At 34.9% G+C, this 20,196-nt stretch overlaps 1 protein-coding gene across 1 annotated transcript in view; it reads right to left on the bottom strand.

Annotated features, from left to right (window-relative positions):
* Positions 1 to 20,196, bottom strand: part of LOC121367347 (gametogenetin-binding protein 2-like) — a 37,612-nt gene that overhangs the window by 9,319 nt on the left and 8,097 nt on the right. Inside the window, exons 4-11 of the mRNA XM_041491457.1 lie at positions 13,462 to 13,560; positions 12,517 to 12,627; positions 9,869 to 10,072; positions 9,081 to 9,255; positions 7,279 to 7,479; positions 6,121 to 6,397; positions 4,644 to 4,753; positions 3,295 to 3,414 (exon numbers count right to left, since the gene is read on the bottom strand). Coding sequence (XP_041347391.1) covers positions 3,295 to 3,414; positions 4,644 to 4,753; positions 6,121 to 6,397; positions 7,279 to 7,479; positions 9,081 to 9,255; positions 9,869 to 10,072; positions 12,517 to 12,627; positions 13,462 to 13,560 — 1,297 coding nt within the window. The remainder of the gene's footprint in view (positions 1 to 3,294; positions 3,415 to 4,643; positions 4,754 to 6,120; positions 6,398 to 7,278; positions 7,480 to 9,080; positions 9,256 to 9,868; positions 10,073 to 12,516; positions 12,628 to 13,461; positions 13,561 to 20,196) is intronic.

Here is a 20,196-nt window from a genome sequence, read left to right as displayed (position 1 = left end):
ACGAGAAATAGCGCAATGGGGCTACAGACGGGGATCGATCTCACACTGACCGCGCGCTGTACCACTGGGCTATGTCCTACCCCTACTGAAATGAATGTGGCTGAGAACCAAATAACGCTCGACTGGCCACTGGCGTAATATACCTTGATGTACAGTCAGCGTAACATACCTTTATGTAGTCGTAGTAACATACCTTGATGTACAGTCAGCGTAACATACCTTGATGTACAGTCGGAGTAACATACCTTGATGTACAGTCGGAGTAACATACCTTGATGTACAGTTGGAGTAACATACCTTGATGTACAGTTGGCGTAACATACCTTTATGTACAGTCGGCGTAACATACCTTGATGTACAGTTGGAGTAACATACCTTTATGTACAGTCGGCGTAACATACCTTGATGTACAGTTGGCGTAACATACCTTTATGTACAGTCGGCGTAACATACCTTGATGTACAGTTGGAGTAACATACCTTTATGTACAGTTGGCGTAACATACCTTGATGTACAGTTGGCGTAACATACCTTGATGTACAGTCGGCGTAACATACCTTGATGTACAGTAGGCGTAACATACCTTGATGTACAGTCGGCGTCACATACCTTGATGTACAGCCAAGTGCCAAAGTAAAACAATAGACAAAGGTGTCATGAGCTACGACACGACAACAGATAATGGCGAAAGTAAAACAATAGACAAAGGTGTTATAAGCTACGACACTAAACAAGTGTCAAGTCAGTGTATCGACATTTATTGTGTGATTCTGTTTTTGAAATCGGATTAAGTCTGAAATATCACAGCGACTTCAACTTCTCACAGGTACAGACATATAACTAAGGGTTAAGAAGACCAATTTTACTGGTACAGACATATAACTAAGGGTCAAGAAGACCAGTTTTACAGGTACAGACATATAACTAAGGGTTAAGAAGACCAATTTTACTGGTACAGACATATAACTAAGGGTCAAGAAGACCAATTTTACAGGTACAGACATAAAACTAAGGGTCAAGAAGACCAGTTTTACAGGCACAGACATAACTAAGGGTCAAGAAGACCAATTTTACTGGTACAGACATATAACTAAGGGTCAAGAAGACCAATTTTACTGGTACAGACATATAACTACGGGTCAAGAAGACCAATTTTACTGGTACAGACATATAACTACGGGTCAAGAAGACCAATTTTACTGGTACAGACATATAATTAAGGGTTAAGAAGACCAATTTTACAGGTACAGACATATAACTACGGGTCAAGAAGACCAATTTTACTGGTACAGACATATAACTACGGGTCAAGAAGACCAATTTTACTGGTACAGACATATAATTAAGGGTTAAGAAGACCAGTTTTACAGGTACAGACATATAATTAAGGGTTGAGACCAGATTTACAGGTACAGACATAACTAATGGTTAAGACGACCAGTTTTACAGGTACAGACATATATAACTACGGGTTAAGAAGACCAGTTTTACAGGTACAGACATATAACTAAGGGTTGAGACCAGATTTACAGGTACAGACATATAACTAAGGGTTAAGAAGACCAGTTTTACTGGTATAGACGTATAACTAAGGGTTAAGAAGACCTGTTTTACGGGTACAGACATATAACTAAGGGTTAAGAAGACCAGTTTTACAGGTACAGACATATAACTAAGGGTTAAGAAGACCAGTTTTACTGGTACAGACATATAACTAAGGGTTAAGAAGACCAATTTTACAGGTACAGACATATAACTAAGGGTTAAGAAGACCAGTTTTACAGGTACAGACATATAATTAAGGGTTAAGAAGACCAGTTTTACAGGTACAGACATATAATTAAGGGTTGAGACCAGATTTACAGGTACAGACATAACTAATGGTTAAGACGACCAGTTTTACAGGTACAGACATATATAACTACGGGTTAAGAAGACCAGTTTTACAGGTACAGACATATAACTAAGGGTTGATACCAGATTTACAGGTACAGACATATAACTAAGGGTTAAGAAGACCAGTTTTACTGGTATAGACGTATAACTAAGGGTTAAGAAGACCTGTTTTACGGGTACAGACATATAACTAAGGGTTAAGAAGACCAGTTTTACAGGTACAGACATATAACTAAGGGTTAAGAAGACCAATTTTACAGGTACAGACATATAACTAAGGGTTAAGAAGACCAGTTTTACTGGTATAGACGTATAACTAAGGGTTAAGAAGACCTGTTTTACGGGTACAGACATATAACTAAGGGTTAAGAAGACCAGTTTTACAGGTACAGACATATAACTAAGGGTTAAGAAGACCAGTTTTACTGGTACAGACATATAACTAAGGGTTAAGAAGACCAATTTTACAGGTACAGACATATAACTAAGGGTTAAGAAGACCAGTTTTACAGGTACAGACATATAACTAAGGGTTGAAACCAGATTTACAGGTACAGACATAACTAATGGTTAAGACGACCAGTTTTACAGGTACAGACATATAACTACGGGTTAAGAAGACCAGTTTTACAGGTACAGACATATAACTAAGGGTTGAGAAGACCAGTTTTACAGGTACAGACATATAACTAAGGGTTGAGAAGACCAGTTTTACTGGTAGACATATAACTAAGGGTTGAGAAGAACAGTTTTACAGGTACAGACATATAACTACGGGTTAAGAAGACCAGTTTTACTGGTACAGACATATAACTACGGGTTAAGAAGACCAGTTTTACTGGTACAGACATATAACTAAGGGTTGAGAAGACCAGTTTTACAGGTACAGACATATAACTAAGGGTTGAGAAGACCAGTTTTACTGGTAGACATATAACTAAGGGTTGAGAAGAACAGTTTTACAGGTACAGACATATAACTAAGGGTTAAGAAGACCAATTTTACTGGTACAGACATATAACTAAGGGTTAAGAAGACCAGTTTTACAGGTACAGACGTATAACTAAAGGTTGAGAAGACCAGTTTTACAGGTACAGACATATAACTAAAGGTTCAGAAGACCAGTTTTACAGGTACAGACGTATAACTAAAGGTTGAGAAGACCAGTTTTACTGGTACAGACATATAACTAAGGGTTAAGAAGACCAGTTTTACAGGTACAGACGTATAACTAAAGGTTGAGAAGACCAGTTTTACAGGTACAGACATATAACTAAAGGTTCAGAAGACCAGTTTTACAGGTACAGACGTATAACTAAAGGTTGAGAAGACCAGTTTTACTGGTACAGACATATAACTAAAGGTTGAGAAGAACAGTTTTGTGTGCTACACACTGACCTCTAGCATGTCTTGTAAAGAGAGACACATCCCCTGTCTGCTGGGCGTTGAGTGAGAACTGCTGTCCGAATGACTACACTGTGCTGACTGGCTACAACACGAAAACCTCGGGTTTGCAAACTGAACAATAGAACAGAGTAAATTAACATACACAGTTCAAATATAATACCACATTTCATGAATATTAATTAACTATTTATTGATCTGACAGTGTTCTCACTGGTCCATTTTAAGGAGGTGGGGGTTCTGTGCCCCCCTCCCCTTTTCGGGTTTACCACCCTCTTTATTTTAATTTTTATTGTTAGCAATTTCTGGCTGAAATCCATACTTATTTCGCTCCAAATTGATCACATGATCAGAATGGTCATTCTGTCTTTTGTGCCCATTGATCTTTTGTCCTCAATTGCAGATTTAATTGGTCGTAACTAATGATTGTTAATTAATGTTGTTTATTCAGCAGTTTCATTTTGTTAGGGATATCACTTTGTATAAAAACTAAACTACTTTTATCGGTTAGCAATATCAATGGGAAAGATTCATTTGAAGAAGACAGAAATAAGAATAGAACAGTGTTATCCTACATTAGGGGATCAAACTTAAAAAATATTTGTTCTTTTTCATCTATTTTGAAGTCTTTATTAAAATATACTATTAAAACTGATCGCTTCACAAAAATGAATGACAGACCGATAGTCCGCTTCATCTAGAAGAGTTGAGTCAGCTTATACATCATACCAGCTTGTTTGTACCAGATACTGAAGGGCAAAATAAGATGTAGGCCTATCCACAGTCAACTAACACACATGGTAACCAAGCATTCAAATATTTTATTTATTATTTATTTATTTATTTTTGCTTTTCTCAGGTTTTGTAACAGTAGAGTTGTGTAGCCCCCTCCCCCCACTTAATTTTCACCCAGCAAGAACACTGTATTTATATCTATAACAAAGGTGACAAAAGTTTTATGATACATGTAAATTTTAAAAGAGAAGAAACATGAATTTTTAGACTCTAAATCCCAAATGTTATAAACAGAACATGTTTACCATCGTATATCTCACTTGTATATCTTACTGCTACAATCATATTATTTATACATGTGAATAATCATGTTTTTACAATGAAAACATTTTATGGTAATGATCCAAAGACCTTAAATCCTTTAAATTACAGTTTTTGACAGTATAATAATAATTTTTAAAACTACACTGAAAAAGAAACCCATTAAAAAAATACAAAAACATAAGATGCACATTTTGTCAAGTGGTAATTTTATCAAGAAAGACAACTCCTACTGATAAGCTACAATGTACAGCTGGACATGTCCTGTCCTGGCTCCATCACCGTACCTGATAACTGGAAGATCTAGAGGAGTGTTTCGGAGAATCACTACTGGACAACAGACAACTGGAACAACTGTCGAGGCTGTCAGTTAGCAAACTGGAAACACATTCACCTCCTGCACACAGAGATAGAACATCCTAAAGTTGGTTACACAAATTCAGTCCATTAATCTAATATATATTATCTAATATACTGAAAGAAAGAAATAAGGGATCACTTAGTATTGTAGTCCAAATTTCAGTCACTGTTAGTGTCTTGTAAAGTACACAAATATTACATGAATGTCAGTAATGTGAGACTAAATGTCAGTAATGTGACACCGGTGTAAGATAACACTGAGGCTTGTTGTTGGCTATTATGAGGTTAGAAAGGACGATTAAATTTATTTAAACATGGTTTTTTCGTGGCTGTGTAAGAAATATAATACTACATTCATCAAACACGGCGAGGCTGAGGGGCTCTCTCTCCCCAGTAATCTGAATATTATTGGTAGTAAATTTTATTAATAGTAGTAAACCCCCAAGAAACTCGATCTCAGTCAGCACCCCCAATGTCTACTTGCTGTGGCTGTTCATATCATTTAGATACCATTTATCAGTGCTGGTGTGATCCCTCATTTCTTTCTGTCAGTATATTAAGTGTTTAGCTGTGTGAAAATACATCTGAATAACTAGCACCATCAAATATTTATCATATACATTATTTCTATCTTTCACCTTGATCAGAAGGGCATTTCCACGTGACTCACATTAAATGTTTTGCCCACTTTTCAAACTATATCTTGGTATATCTGCTACAGTTGTATATTTTAAGATTCCAACTGTTGTATACATGAACCTATTTGCATAAGGTATTAAATGATATCAACAAAAACTGACATGATTACATAATTTATATTTAAATTGCATCTAATTATCACGGGCGGGACGCAGCCCAGTGGTAAACCGCTCACTTGATGCGCAGTTGGTTTGGGATCGATCCCCATTGGTGGGCCCATTGGGCTATTTCTCGTTCCAGCCAGTGCACCACGACTGCTATATCAAAGGCCGTGGTATGTACTATCCTGTCTATTGGATGGTGCATACAAAAGATCCCTTGCTACTAAAGAAAAAATGTAGCAGGTTTCCTCTTTACGACTGTGTTAAAAATGACCATATGTTTGACATCCAATAGCCTATGATTAATAAAAAAATAATGTGCTCTAATGGTGTAATGTTTCAAATACGATGTGACGTCATTTGTAAATCATAGATGACGTAAGTAAAAAAAATGGTGCTAACTGCAGTAAAAAGAAAAAGGGAATTCCCCATTTAAAAGTTCAGGCTCAGATACAAAATACATTTATCACACGGTTTCAAAATGTCTTTATCACTATAGTAAGATTGATGAGGTATGTAATAAAAACTCAGAACAGACTCTTTTAAAGAAATCCAACCTCCACATTTCAAAATCAATTAATCAAGACATTTTTGTATATTTTACCTTCGTGAGTGCAAATGCCATCTGAGCAAGCAATGTCTGAGCCTTCATTGGAGCTGGGCACGCTACAGCTTTCACAACCGTCCGCACCGGACGAGTACCCAAAGTCGATGTTCCGACAGCTTCCGTTCTGAACCAGCTTGTCCTGTTTATCATCACAGCGTTTGCAGGTCTCGAGCGACGAGGCGGAGTGTGGGCAGAAGTGGGCATCGCCACACACATGGTTATCACAGTGAAGGGAGTGCGAGGTACTCAGCGGTTCTGTACAGCCTGGATGGCACTGCATGTCAAATTAAATTAAACAAACTATTCCACAATAGACTATTGGAGAGGGGGGGGGGGGGGGGGGGGGGTGATGTATCTACCCACACATTTTTTTATTTAATCAAGTAAGCAGCAAGTGCTAAACATTATTCAAAGGAGCCTCCCACATCCCCCTCTTGATTAATTCTGGAACAGCCCTTAACAAAACTATCAACAAAAACCAGCTAAACCCACTCACAGGTAATTTGAGATAAAGCCAGTGTACTTTTATCATGTGCTTAGCACAATAGGAATATGCCTATCAATAACATAAAAGGCTGGCCTACTTGACTGAAGCTCAGTAGATGGAGTTTAAAAATGTGTGGTCATAGAGATTTACTGCACACTTTTGTCAATGAGAAAATAACCTAAATGAGGCACAATACAAACATAATGGCCCATTTGAGAAAAATGCACAGATGATAACAGACAAGCTCTTCTAAATATTTATAAACAATCTTTAAGCCATTTAGTTTTTTTAAAACTGTTATTAAATCATTTACTTTGTGCTGTTATTGTGATGTATCCAATGTTTATAAACAGACTTGTATAAAATGTAGCGAATTCTCACATACTACATTTTACTTTTTATTAGCCTTGTTCAAGAGTTATGTCACTACAGGCTCAAGAGATTTAGTTGAAGAACCCCTTTATTCACGCATATAAGAAATAATTTTTTATTATGGCTGATTATTATAAATACAGTGTTTACATTAAAATTTAATTGTAGAATATTTTATTATAGATCATATATTTGTCTCTTTCTGCGTTAGGCCATGACTTGAGTATTTCTTTAATGGTTTAAAGATTACAAATCTCACAATAGTGTGAATCACCAGCTTGGTATGCTGTTATTACCTGACAATGGACATTTTCATCAGTTTTCTGGTTTTCTTGATTCTCCTTTTCCATATTTTCCAGCAACTGATTCTTGGCTTTTTTCTTCTTACGTTTTTGTCGTTTCTGTTCCCGTCGCTGTTCCTTTTGTCTTTCCTCCTCCAGCAGTTCTTCACATATCAGTTCCAAGTTTGAAGCTCCTTGCTTTCTCTCAAACGCCATCTAAAGATCAAATGTTAATTTTAAATACTGGCTGATAAATGGATATTTTGAGACCTGTTTTAGGATTCCACTGGGATAATAAAAATTATGTAATTTAGATATTTTGGGATTCCATCTCATAAGGAAGGAAGGAAGGAAGGAGGGAAGGAAATGTTTTAATTAACAACGCACTCAACACATTTTATTTTACGGTTATATGGCGTCAGACAGGGTTAAGGACCACATAGATATTGAGAGGAAACATGCTGTCGCCACTTTATGGGCTACTCTTTTCAATTAGCAACAAGGATCTTTTATATGCACCATCCCACAGACAGGATAGCACATACCACAACCTTTGATGTACCAGTCGTGGTGCACTGGCTGGAGCGAGAAACAGCCCAATGGGTCCACTGACGGGAATCAATCCTAGACCAACCGCGTCCATCTCATAAGGTTTTACTTCTAACTGAAAATCTGGCATTGGCAGAATATCACCTTAAAATACTGGCTAATAAATGTTTATTTCTATAAGAAACAAATTATTTGTATACAACAATCATAACAGTATGATTCCACTAATACTTAATGACATTCCAGTTATCTGAATAGTGCACTTAGAAAATTTGTTAAGTACAAAACTAGGACAAAATGCGTATCATAAAATATTGTTTATTTCTGGTTACCCGACCGACCCTAATTTGCACCTGCCGACCCTAAATTCCACGCAAACATTCCAAAACTATTATCAGCACTAATTTGGTGTCGTTATAAATCAAATCATTCTATATTAATGTTGTTTACGAGCCACGGAATCGTTTTCTTCTAACGATTGATGGAGTTACTTTCCATCAAATTGAAAGGTAAGTTCAGTAATTTTCATGAGATATCGGGCGAAGAGTTCCGATTGTCGGAAAATTGTCTTCACGAAAATATTTGATTTTTTTCTGATTTATTCCAGTGACAAACTGGCCCCTTTGCTCCCTCCAAACTGCACCTACAGGGATGCACCTACAGGGATGCCCTAGCATGTGACACACTTGTGGAGGTACCATATTATAGCAGCACCATCGGAAGAGCTGATATTTGTGCTATCTGTTGTACAGAGAAAGCTGTGGTGGACGAAAAAGAAAATTAAAAACCGTTTTGCCACTTTGCCTTGAGTGCAAAAGTGAAGACAAAACACCCATTGTGCAAAGGCCATATGGATGTACATTGAAGTAGAGTCCATGGACCGTAATCTTTGTTAATGGATTTCATATAAATAACATTACAATAATTCTAACATGATTTAAGTGTTTTACATCAACATTCTTCTGAGCATCCTGAGCATTTGTACTGCATTTTTATTCATTGGACCAATTGATTGCATCAAACCAAGTGTGTACTTTAATACTTAATTTAGAAGTACTTATTATTACAGAATAAAACGAATATTGTAAATTATAAAATACCATTTCTAAGATACATTAGATACATATTCATAACATTTTTAAAAATGTTATTGTTGGACAGATAAATATAGAACCCTTCTTTTTCAGTTTTACGTGCTTCTATCCAAATGACCACTCTACCACCGAGCCTCACCCACCCTCTCCTGGCCATGTGAAACAAAAACTCACCTCAAAACTTTTCTTCAGTGTATCAACACCAAGGTAGAATAAAATCTGCCACGTCTGTTCCTCAGAACGCAGCTTCTGTCCGATCTGATGGAGGCGATCGTAAATATGGATGCCGAGACACGTTAAAACTTCTTCTTGTGCAATATCCAGAGTCTTAGCATGGCGATCTCTCCGACTAATCGCAAAATAAAATAGGATGCGAGATGTTCATTTTAAAAATCAACACACACAAGTAACTCGGTTAATTGAGATAAAGTATTACTAAATATAATCAGTGGCAAATGAAAAAATCACTAACGTGATCAAATGTCAGATCAAAAATGACGATAATTTAATAAAATATACTCATCTACAGAAGTAGTATTCTACAGATGTCATCTGATAAAGATATTCATCATTATTGTATTTCATACAAAAAGCAGGTTTAAAATTAAATTTAAATGTCTTTTCCAACTAAAACTTGTTTATGGTGCTTGTGCCTGCAATTAACTCATGATACATCATAAAGCAATCAGTTTGAGGTTAACTTATACGACAGAGCAATCAATTTCTATCATGCTTATTTTATTGGATGATATGGGTGTGGTGACTGGGTCATCACCTAGGAGCAACCAACTGTATGTCTTAAGTAGAAAACACATGAATTTGTGTTATTGCCAAGTGATATCATAAATGCCTGGTGTTCTCACTAACAGGTGTGTATGAAATAATTTGATTATGTTACAACAGTACACCTACAAATGAAAGTTTGAAACACTGAAGCTTGACTGTATTTACACAAAACTCACTTTCCCACCAACTCTGGCTCAGCTTTCTCAATAAGATGTGCAATAAACTCTGTATCACACACGACATGCACGTGCCTCTCCTTGGGACAGCACCTCAGGTTTTCATACAGCCTCGCACAGTAACCCTTTTCTTTAGTGCTGTCCTTCTCACCCACTAGTATACTGTATGCTAAATGCACCTTCGATTTGCATTCACCACAAAACCTGGAAAAAAAAACCAAGGTATAATCTGTGATTCCAAAAGAAAACTAATACAAGTAATAATCATAGTGTCTGTTATTTAATGATTCTTAACACTATTATTATAGAGTTCATTAAATTCAGTTGCACAGAAATTCCAAACATTTCTGGTCATATTGTTCAAAAAGATTACCCATGTATTGTTGTTAGAATTACGCATAATTTTTTTATTAAGTGCCCCTTGATACAATAAAAGACACTAAATTACCGTATTTTATCATTAGAAAGGCCTCCCATCTAGAGGATGTTATGGCAGCAGTAGAGGCTGCACTACATCAGACCGTATCACTGGGGGAGTAACAAGGGTAGAGGCTGACATCCGGCCACGTGGCAGAACCATATTCTACTGACTTTAACTGGAATTGTCTTGTAATTAAAATAAATGAGGGGTTTGTTTGACAGAAATTGGCAATTATAATTGATCACAGAACTTTCCAGATAAATAGTTATTGTGGCTCCCATTTTTTCCGCAAATACACTTTCCATAGTGAAAACTGTACTAATAATACAATTAAACATTGAACACTGCCATCATTACTTCTTGTAGTCAGACTCATCTTTCAGATATAGCATTAACTTTTGTCACATTTCAGACTGGATGTGAGTAAGAACAATTTGTTACAGTCCTGCTAGAAACAAATGTGAGTGTGTGTATTTATTACCAATATGGGCAGAGAGAAGTGGGGAAAGGAAAATAATTTTTCCGTAAAGAAGGAAAACCTAAAATTTTCTTCCCCTAGATACATTTTGACGTCATAAACAGTGCTTCACTATAGGTGGTTAATTGTTTGTAAGAATAGTTTCCATGGTGGGAGTCACGTCATAAACAGTGCTTCACTATAGGTGGTTAATTGTTTGTAAGAATAGTTTGGATGGTGGAAGTCACGTCATAAACAGTGCTTCACTATAGGTGGTTAATTGTTTGTAAGAATAGTTTCCATGGTGGGAGTCACGTCATAAACAGTGCTTCACTATAGGTGGTTAATTGTTTGTAAGAATAGTTTCCATGGTGGGAGTCACGTCATAAACAGTGCTTCACTATAGGTGGTTAATTGTTTGTAAGAATTGTTTCCATGGTGGGAGTCACGTCATAAACAGTGCTTCACTATAGGTGGTTAATTGTTTGTAAGAATAGTTTCCATGGTGGCAGTCACGTCATAAACAGTGCTTCACTATAGGTGGTTAATTGTTTGTAAGAATAGTTTCCATGGTGGCAGTCACGTCATAAACAGTGCTTCACTATAGGTGGTTAATTGTTTGTAAGAATTGTTTCCATGGTGGGAGTCACGTCATAAACAGTGCTTCACTATAGGTGGTTAATTGTTTGTAAGAATAGTTTCCATGGTGGCAGTCACGTCATAAACAGTGCTTCACTATAGGTGGTTAATTGTTTGTAAGAATAGTTTCCATGGTGGCAGTCACGTCATAAACAGTGCTTCACTATAGGTGGTTAATTGTTTGTAAGAATAGTTTCCATGGTGGGAGTCACGTCATAAACAGTGCTTCACTATAGGTGGTTAATTGTTTGTAAGAATAGTTTCCATGGTGGGAGTCACGTCATAAACAGTGCTTCACTATAGGTGGTTAATTGTTTGTAAGAATAGTTTCCATGGTGGGAGTCACGTCATAAACAGTGCTTCACTATAGGTGGTTAATTGTTTGTAAGAATAGTTTCCATGGTGGCAGTCACGTCATAAACAGTGCTTCACTATAGGTGGTTAATTGTTTGTAAGAATAGTTTCCATGGTGGCAGTCACGTCATAAACAGTGCTTCACTATAGGTGGTTAATTGTTTGTAAGAATAGTTTCCATGGTGGCAGTCACGTCATAAACAGTGCTTCACTATAGGTGGTTAATTGTTTGTAAGAATAGTTTCCATGGTGGCAGTCACGTCATAAACAGTGCTTCACTATAGGTGGTTAATTGTTTGTAAGAATAGTTTCCATGGTAGCAGTCATACCAACAACTAACTTATGTCATCAACAATACATATGTTACAGCTATGATGCAACTCTGTCTCTTGTTCTCAACTTACAAACTTGTTTTCAACAACAGTATCATTTGAAAATCTTCCATAAAATGATAAATATTGATAATGGGTAATAAACAGAATACCCAATTCGCTACTCAGCAATACCATTTAATTTGCACTTGTGAATTGGTGTTGTCAATTAACTCATGCAAGATAAACAGTATTGCCGTGTAGCTTATTGAGTATTCTCTAAGAGTCCAACAGACTTTGAGATATCCGTGTTTACTTAAGTACAATACCTGTGTTTATGAAGTACAATACCTGTGTTTACTTAAGTACAATACCTGTGTTTACTTAAGTACAATGCCTGTGTTTACTTAAGTACAATGCCTGTGTTTACTTGAGTACAATACCTGTGTTTACGTAAGTACAATACCTGTGTTTACGTAAGTACGTATTCAGTGTGTCCAACAGACTTTCAGCATCGATGAGAACAACTTCTTTCCGACAGTCTTGAGACAGTAATTCCCAGACATCTGACCACAGTCTAAATAATAAAGAAGCGTTGTAAACATTCTGACATCTGACCACAGTCTAAATAATTAGGAAGCATTGTAAACAGTCTGACATCTGACCACAGTCTAAATAATAAAGAAACGTTGTAAACATTCTGACATCTGCTCATCGGCAAAGTTTATTTCTCTACACATTTTCTATTTAATGATAAACATAGATGTTTTCAGAGAGCATACATCAACTTAAATACTAGATTCACTTCCGGCCAAGATCTCGGACAATTGGCCCAGCCACCATGCACTCTCAACTCTCAATGTAGGCGGTGAATTAAACTGGATTCTGTGCTTCTGCAAATCCCAGATTATGGGTTGGAAGATTAAGATATGGAAACCAAAAATATTTGGATTACATTATTTTTATGATTGCAGGGAATCCTACACCCATCCGACCCCCACCAATTCAATGTGAGCAATGTTACAGAAATTGACTACAGCTTTAATAGAAGACATTCAGGTCCAGCGTAACAAGTGTCAACCCTTCAAGTAATGAGCCATCTAAAATAATATCATGTTAACCACACGACAGCCAAGCATGTAACATAACACTAACGACAAAGACAAATAGCTATATAACATGTTCCAAGATCACAATCATATTCAACAAAAAGTTCAATCACAAAATGGATGTTTGCATTCTTCTGTTCTGAACTTTAATCACGGCACCATCCATGTTGAGACAAACAACAAAACACTGACAACCTATATGAAGTAAACATATCTGCAAACCAGAGTTGATGTACAGCAATCAATTTTAGTGGTCAGTGTAATCGATTATGTATCTATCAGTTCCTGTCTGAAATACATACCCAGGCGTCTTTGTCTTGTGGGTCTCCAAAGAATGCAAATTGCATCTTTTGTTCTTTTTACTCTTTGGAATTGACTCCATCACATTGTTTAATTTTGATCTACAAAACAAATAAGCATCAGACAGATAAAATAAACCAGACAGAGCTGGCAGACAGACATAGATAGTTTAGCCTTTGCACGTGTCAAATTCTCCATTTGCAGAGTTTAAAACCATTTCGCAAATTTTATTTTGATTTGGTGAAATAATTTCATGTAATGACTGATATTTTGTTGCAAATAACTGAGTTTCTCTTTGCAATTGTTGAAAAAGTAAAGTTTGTTTTATTTAACGACGCCGCTAGAGCACATTGATTTTTTATCTTATCATCGGCTATTGGACGTCAAACATATGGTCATTCTGACACTGTTTTTAGAGGAAACCCGCTGTCGCCACATAGGCTACTCTTTTTACGACAGGCAGCAAGGGATCTTTTATTTGCGCTTCCCACAGGCAGGATAGCACAAACCATGGCCTTTGTTGAACCAGTTATGGATCACTGGTCGGTGCAAGTGGTTTACACCTACCCATTGAGCCTTGCGGAGCACTCACTCAGGGTTTGGAGTCGGTATCTGGATTAAAAATCCCATGCCTCGACTGGGATCCGAACCCAGTACCTACCAGCCTGTAGACCGATGGCGTGCCACGATGCCACCGAGGCCGGTCTTGCAATTGTTGAAGTTTAATACCTAAAGTTCTGCTTATGCAGAGAGCTCTAGAGAGACGGGACTGACAAACAAAGTCAGAAAGATAAAAAGATAAAATATAACTTTAATATTAATGCATTGACACACAAAAACCACAACACAAGCAAATAGCTAATATTTTCCACAGTATGTAAGCAATCACTTGAAGCAGCAAAAACATCTCAAATATCTGGAATTTTTTTTGTCTTTAACATAATCACCCAAATTTCTTTTTCAGTTGTCAGTTTATCGCATTATGTTATTTTATTCATGACATCAGGCCCTAATCTAGAATTCCTTCCCAGATGAAAGGGGAGAAGTTTTATAAAAATAGGCGAAGTGAACATTTATCGGTACATTTCGTAATGTTTGGCCAGTTTCCGCATTCATTCAAAACATTTCTGAATTTTACACTTGGCTCGAATCGTAATATTTCCATACAAAATACTACTTCCAGTAATAAAATTTAAACAAAACAATTGCATGTTTTATTAAAAATGTGATATTATTAAGTAGTTGATACTGTGCAGTTATGTTAAAATTAAAGTATTAATTAGTATTTTCTGGGATTACTGAAATGAATGTGGCTGAGGATTAACAATGCTTGACTGGTCACAGCACACGGCACGTTGCTTTGAGAAACAATAGCATGTGTATGATGTATCTGAAGAATGTCAACATTAGACTATAACATGTTTTTAATCTCTTCACAACAGAAATTGGTATGAGTATTAACATTTGTTGGTTGATTTTGATAATAAATTGAAGAAGGTAAAACATTACAGTATGCATGCTTATAAACCAGTTCCCGTTACTCGAGGCTACAGTCTGGCACTCAGACATACGGCGACAAGGTGCCAAGTGAGTTATGACAATAAACAAGTCAGGGTATTGACGTCTGTTGTGTGATTTTGTTTTTTAAATCGGATTAGGTCCAGAATATTACGGCGACTTCGACTTCTCACTACTGCTAATAACTTGGCAACTTGAGCTGACTTTCGGCAAAAAAAACTATCATTTCACCAGCAAGATTACGGCCTGTGACCAATCTAATTAAAATTAGCTCCACTATTACATGTGGATCTAACAGCAGCCCGTTGGGAGCGCATGTCCAGTTGACCTTTCATTCAACCAATCAAAACCTTACTTGCAAAATCATGCCAGTGATATGAAAAGAATTTGAAAACATTCGGGATTATGCCAAGGGTATATGAAATAATTTGGGTGAATTACGAAGTATACCGGAAATTAATTGCAATATAAAATTTGTTTGAAGACAAAAAAAAAATGTGATGGTCTAGCCATAAAATCTGTTTATACTAGTATACAATCCAAAGTTTATTATTGCAGTCCCCCCACCCCACCCTGTTTTTTCAATGCTGAAATAGACCAACAAGTTCGCTTATTACATAATTTGTTATTTTAAAAAAAATTATTTATTGTCCCCAGATCACTGGCAATGTCAAGGTTGGGGTGCCTTGAATCATTGTCTTACATTTCATAATATTTACATATAGTTATACATACGTAGTGCATGCATACATAAATACATACATATGTACATTCATATTACATACCAATACTTCATATATACTTTCAAAACATAGTCATACCCTATTAATGTATATGTACACCCATAATTATCTGAAATGATTTTGATCTGAGATTCAAAGAAAATAAAAGAAAAAAAGAAAAAAGAAAAGAAAAGAAAAATAGGGAAGAAAAGGAAAGAAAGACAGAAAAGACAGAGGGGAGAAAGAAACAATTTGTTTATGGGGTTCAGGCTAATTAAAAAAAATATATATATTTAATAACTGAAGCAAAATAGCTGGTGTCTACCAGTTAATATCCACACTTAATGTCATATAGAGAAGAAGCAATTACAAGTAGATATGGTGGATGTAAGATTCATAAAAAAAGATAAATCTAGAATTGTATTTCCAAACAAGTTATGGTATTTTTGTAAATAAAAAGCAATAAGCAAAGAAACCAAAGGAAAGGGTCCTAACCTATAGTTAAAGAAGATGATGTTTTTGATGTTATTCGTCAATACTGAAAAGGTTAAACCACTTTCCCCAGCATTCATTAAATTTGTCATGTTCACAGTTTTTAAAATAAATGTATCTTTCTATTTGAAATTTATTTTGCAATATGTTTTTTATAACATTAATATGAAGACTCTTGTTAAGTATTTTCATACTATAAATATAATATTTTATATTGATTAAAATCCAGTTAACTACATTGCTAAACTCACCATTTATCATACCAAACATAACTATATGTTTATTAAGTGGAAGTCTGACTTCAGTTTTGTTAAATATCCACTTCTCCAACTCTTTCCACATATGTTTTACTTTATTACAATCATAAAACAAATGTAAGGTTTCAGGATTTTTTTTTTACAAAAACTACATTTATTTGAATCTACATAATGAATCATATGCAGAAAGGTATTAGTAGCTAGGATTCTATGGAGCAGTTGGTATTGAAACCATTGCAAGGTAGTATCTTTTGTACATCTAAAGGGTATAACATAGAATTGTTTCCACATATAACAATCAAATGCTAAACCCTTAGATGCATATTTGTTTTGTGCCTTTGGTATTACATGATTATTATTCAAAATATTGTATATATCTTTACTTCTAATATTCTCATTTAGCATTACTTTCATTTTAAATGGCAATATAGGTATTTTACTAAGAATAAATGTTGTACTGTTAATATTGTTTAATGAGGATAAGAATGATTTTACCGCATAAACTAGTGATGCGTAATTTAAAAAGTCTGTCTTTAGATCATATGTTTTTAAAAGTTGCAAAATCTAAAATATTTCCTTCATTATCAAGTAAATCATTTATGAAAACAATACCTTTCTTTATGTAGTTGTTATACAGAAATGGTTTATTATGTTTCAATATTTTAGTATTGTACCAAATATTCAATCCTTGAATATCTTCAGTATTTTCAAGGTTTTGGTTTTGCTGTATTAACACTCAACTAGATAGTATGTCTTTCCAAAAGCGATTTTGTATATTTTTGTTTTTTAATGTAATAAAATAGTCTCCATGAATTATAATATCTCTAGTAGTAAGATTTGTGGTAGATTTAAATAAATTTACCCATTTTTGATTGTTTAGAAAGTCTTTTTATCCACGATGATTTTAAAGAGGTCATAACATGCTGTATATTTGGCATTTTTATACCACCATGTTTGTAGTCTTGTATTAATACAGCTTGCTTAATTTTGTCTGGTTTATTTTGCCAAATAAATTTGAAAAACATTTTATTTATTTGTTCTATAATACGTTTCGGTGGGTTTGGTAATGATATTAGTAAATAAGTAATTTTGGGCATTATTAAAGTTTTGAGAATGGTAACTCTTCCTAAGGTAGTAAGTTTTCTAAAGGACCAAATCTTTATCAGAGTCTGCATTTGTTTAATTTTAGAGTCAAAATTTGATTTTATAATTTTATTTAAATTTGTTGTAAAGTTAATGCCAACCAGATTAAATTCGTTCACACCCCATTCTAACTTCCAACGCGCATGGTGGTAGACATCTTTTGAATGCTTCTTGCTTCCTTTAGACTTAGTGTAGTTTATTTTCAGGCCAGAAATTTCATTATAATAATCAAGTACTGTCATTGTACTGTTCAGGGACTCAGAAGATCCATCAAGAATAAAAGTAGTATCGTCGGCATATTGTGATATTAAATATTCTGTAACATCAATGTTAATACTTTTAATATCTTTGTTATTTCTTACCAAAATACTTATAATTTCGGCACATATTATAAAAATGTAGGGTGAGAGAGGGTCTCCTTGTCTGCATCCCCTTTGCAGCTCAAAGGTATCTGATAGATAGCCGTTTTGCAATACTCTAGACATTGAATTTTTATATAATGTTTCAATCCAACTTTTTATCGATGTTTTAAAATTAAATATATCTAAAGCTTTATTAATAAAAGACCAAGATACAGAATCAAATGCTTTTTCGAAATCAACAAGTACAAATAAACCAGGTATGTTATTGAATTCGGTATATTGCATTATATTGTATATCATAAGGATATTTTCTCCAATGTATCTGCCTTTAATAAAACCCGTTTGGTCTTTATCTATTATTTTATCTAGCACTGTTTTTATTCTATTACCAATACAACCAGCAGCCATTTTGTATGTACAGTTTAACAGCGATATGGGTCAGGCCTTCTAGAATACGGTGGCCCGATGCCCGAGGCCAGTGTTTTTTGGATTCGGGCCAGTAAAAGTTATTTTGTGCAATCCCGATGGCAAGTGGTATTTAAAAAATAATAATTAAAAATTTAACGCTACGTCCTACGATCATACAAAAACAAAAGAAACATCTACAAGTCACTTCTTTCGATTTGCTATTACATACAATATTTCACTAACAAATAGTTGGCCACCAGTAATCTCTGACCCAGGATTCTGCAAGTAAGGTTTTGATTGGTGGACATGAGCTCCAACTGGCTGGTGTTAGATCCACATGTAATAGTGGAGCTAATTTTAATTAGATTGGTTTTAGTGGAAACAATTATTTTAAAATTTTAATAGGTACGGTAACTTTATTCTAAACTGATGAAAATTATTTGCATATTTTTCTAAACAAACCATAAAGCATGCCCAATGAGCCTATCTGTTGTGTAAATTAACAAATTGATTAAACATGATCTCAGTATGAAAAATGGACATTAAAAAGTTAATTATTTTAAATTACTGTTTTTTGTTTGTTTTATCAACAGTTAAAATTGGGCAAGTGAATTTTTCACCATGGCCAGTGAATTTTCAAATCCACTGGCCCTATGGCAAGTGAATTTTAAAAATATTCTAGAACCCCTGTGGGTCTCCAATTTTTAAGAAATTGTTTTGGTTTGTTTTAGGAATACAAGTAATTATGCCAAGTTTTTGCACAGTGGACATTTCTTTAATAGTATAACTGTAATTTATTGATCGGACTATGTAATGTCCTAAATCCACCCAAAAGAATTTAAAGAATTCTACAGTGAATCCATCCGAGCCAGGACTTTTATTATTTTTCATACTTTTTAAAAAGTTTAAAACTTATGAATGAGTTATTTTGCCTTCTAGAGATTGTGCTTCTTTGTTTGTAAGTTTTCTAAAATTATAATCAGATAATTTTTCTGCAATATTATTATCATTTTGTTTGGCTAGCGCAGAGTATAGATTTTGATAAAAATGTCTAGTCTCTTTAAAATCTGTTTTTGGTCTGTAATTATTGTTCCAGTACTTAATTCTATTCTTGTTATTAATTTATTATAGTAGTTTCTAGATTCCATATTACAGAAGTATTTTGTTGGCTTTTCGCCATCTTCTACCCATTTTGCTCTCGCTTGAATGAAATGACCTTTGAGTTTTTGTTTTCTTAATTCTTCTAGTTCTTGCTTTTTGTCCTCTAATATGTTATGGTTAGTGTTATTATTTTCTTCTAATTCTTTTATATCCCGACAGTTTATTTTCTATTTCATTAGCTTTATATTTCTTATATGTTGAGTATGAAATAGTTTTCCCTCTTATTTCCATTAACAATGTTTCAAGTAAAAGTTGATCATTTATTACAAACTGTATTTCATATTTAGGAATGGTCATAACATTATCTGGATTGTATATTGGAACAGCATATTTTTTGTGTGATTTTTACATATTCTTTATCAGTTAAAAGTGAATTGTTGAATTTCCATAATCCTTTACCTTTTTGGATTGTATTTAATTTGAGGCAGAGAACCACTCCGGAATGATCAGACCTATAGCTATTCTCTATTATAACATTTTGAATGTATGGCATTAAATTACAGGGCTCGAAATGCAGTGTTAGTACATGCACCGGTGCAAGCTGATTTTTGCGTGTGCATGTAACTTTTAAAACTGGGTACACGCGGTGCATGCTAATATTTTTCAAGTACTGTGTATTGCGTATACTAGTATCCTGTTGTCTACCAGATTTAGACTCAAGTTGTTGAATTTTG

Source organism: Gigantopelta aegis, chromosome 3 (assembly GCF_016097555.1).
Source record: "Gigantopelta aegis isolate Gae_Host chromosome 3, Gae_host_genome, whole genome shotgun sequence".
Classification (NCBI taxonomy): Eukaryota; Metazoa; Mollusca; class Gastropoda; order Neomphalida; family Peltospiridae; genus Gigantopelta; species Gigantopelta aegis.
The sequence above is the reverse complement of the archived record's forward strand: the minus strand, read 5'-3'. Positions and strand labels throughout refer to the sequence as shown.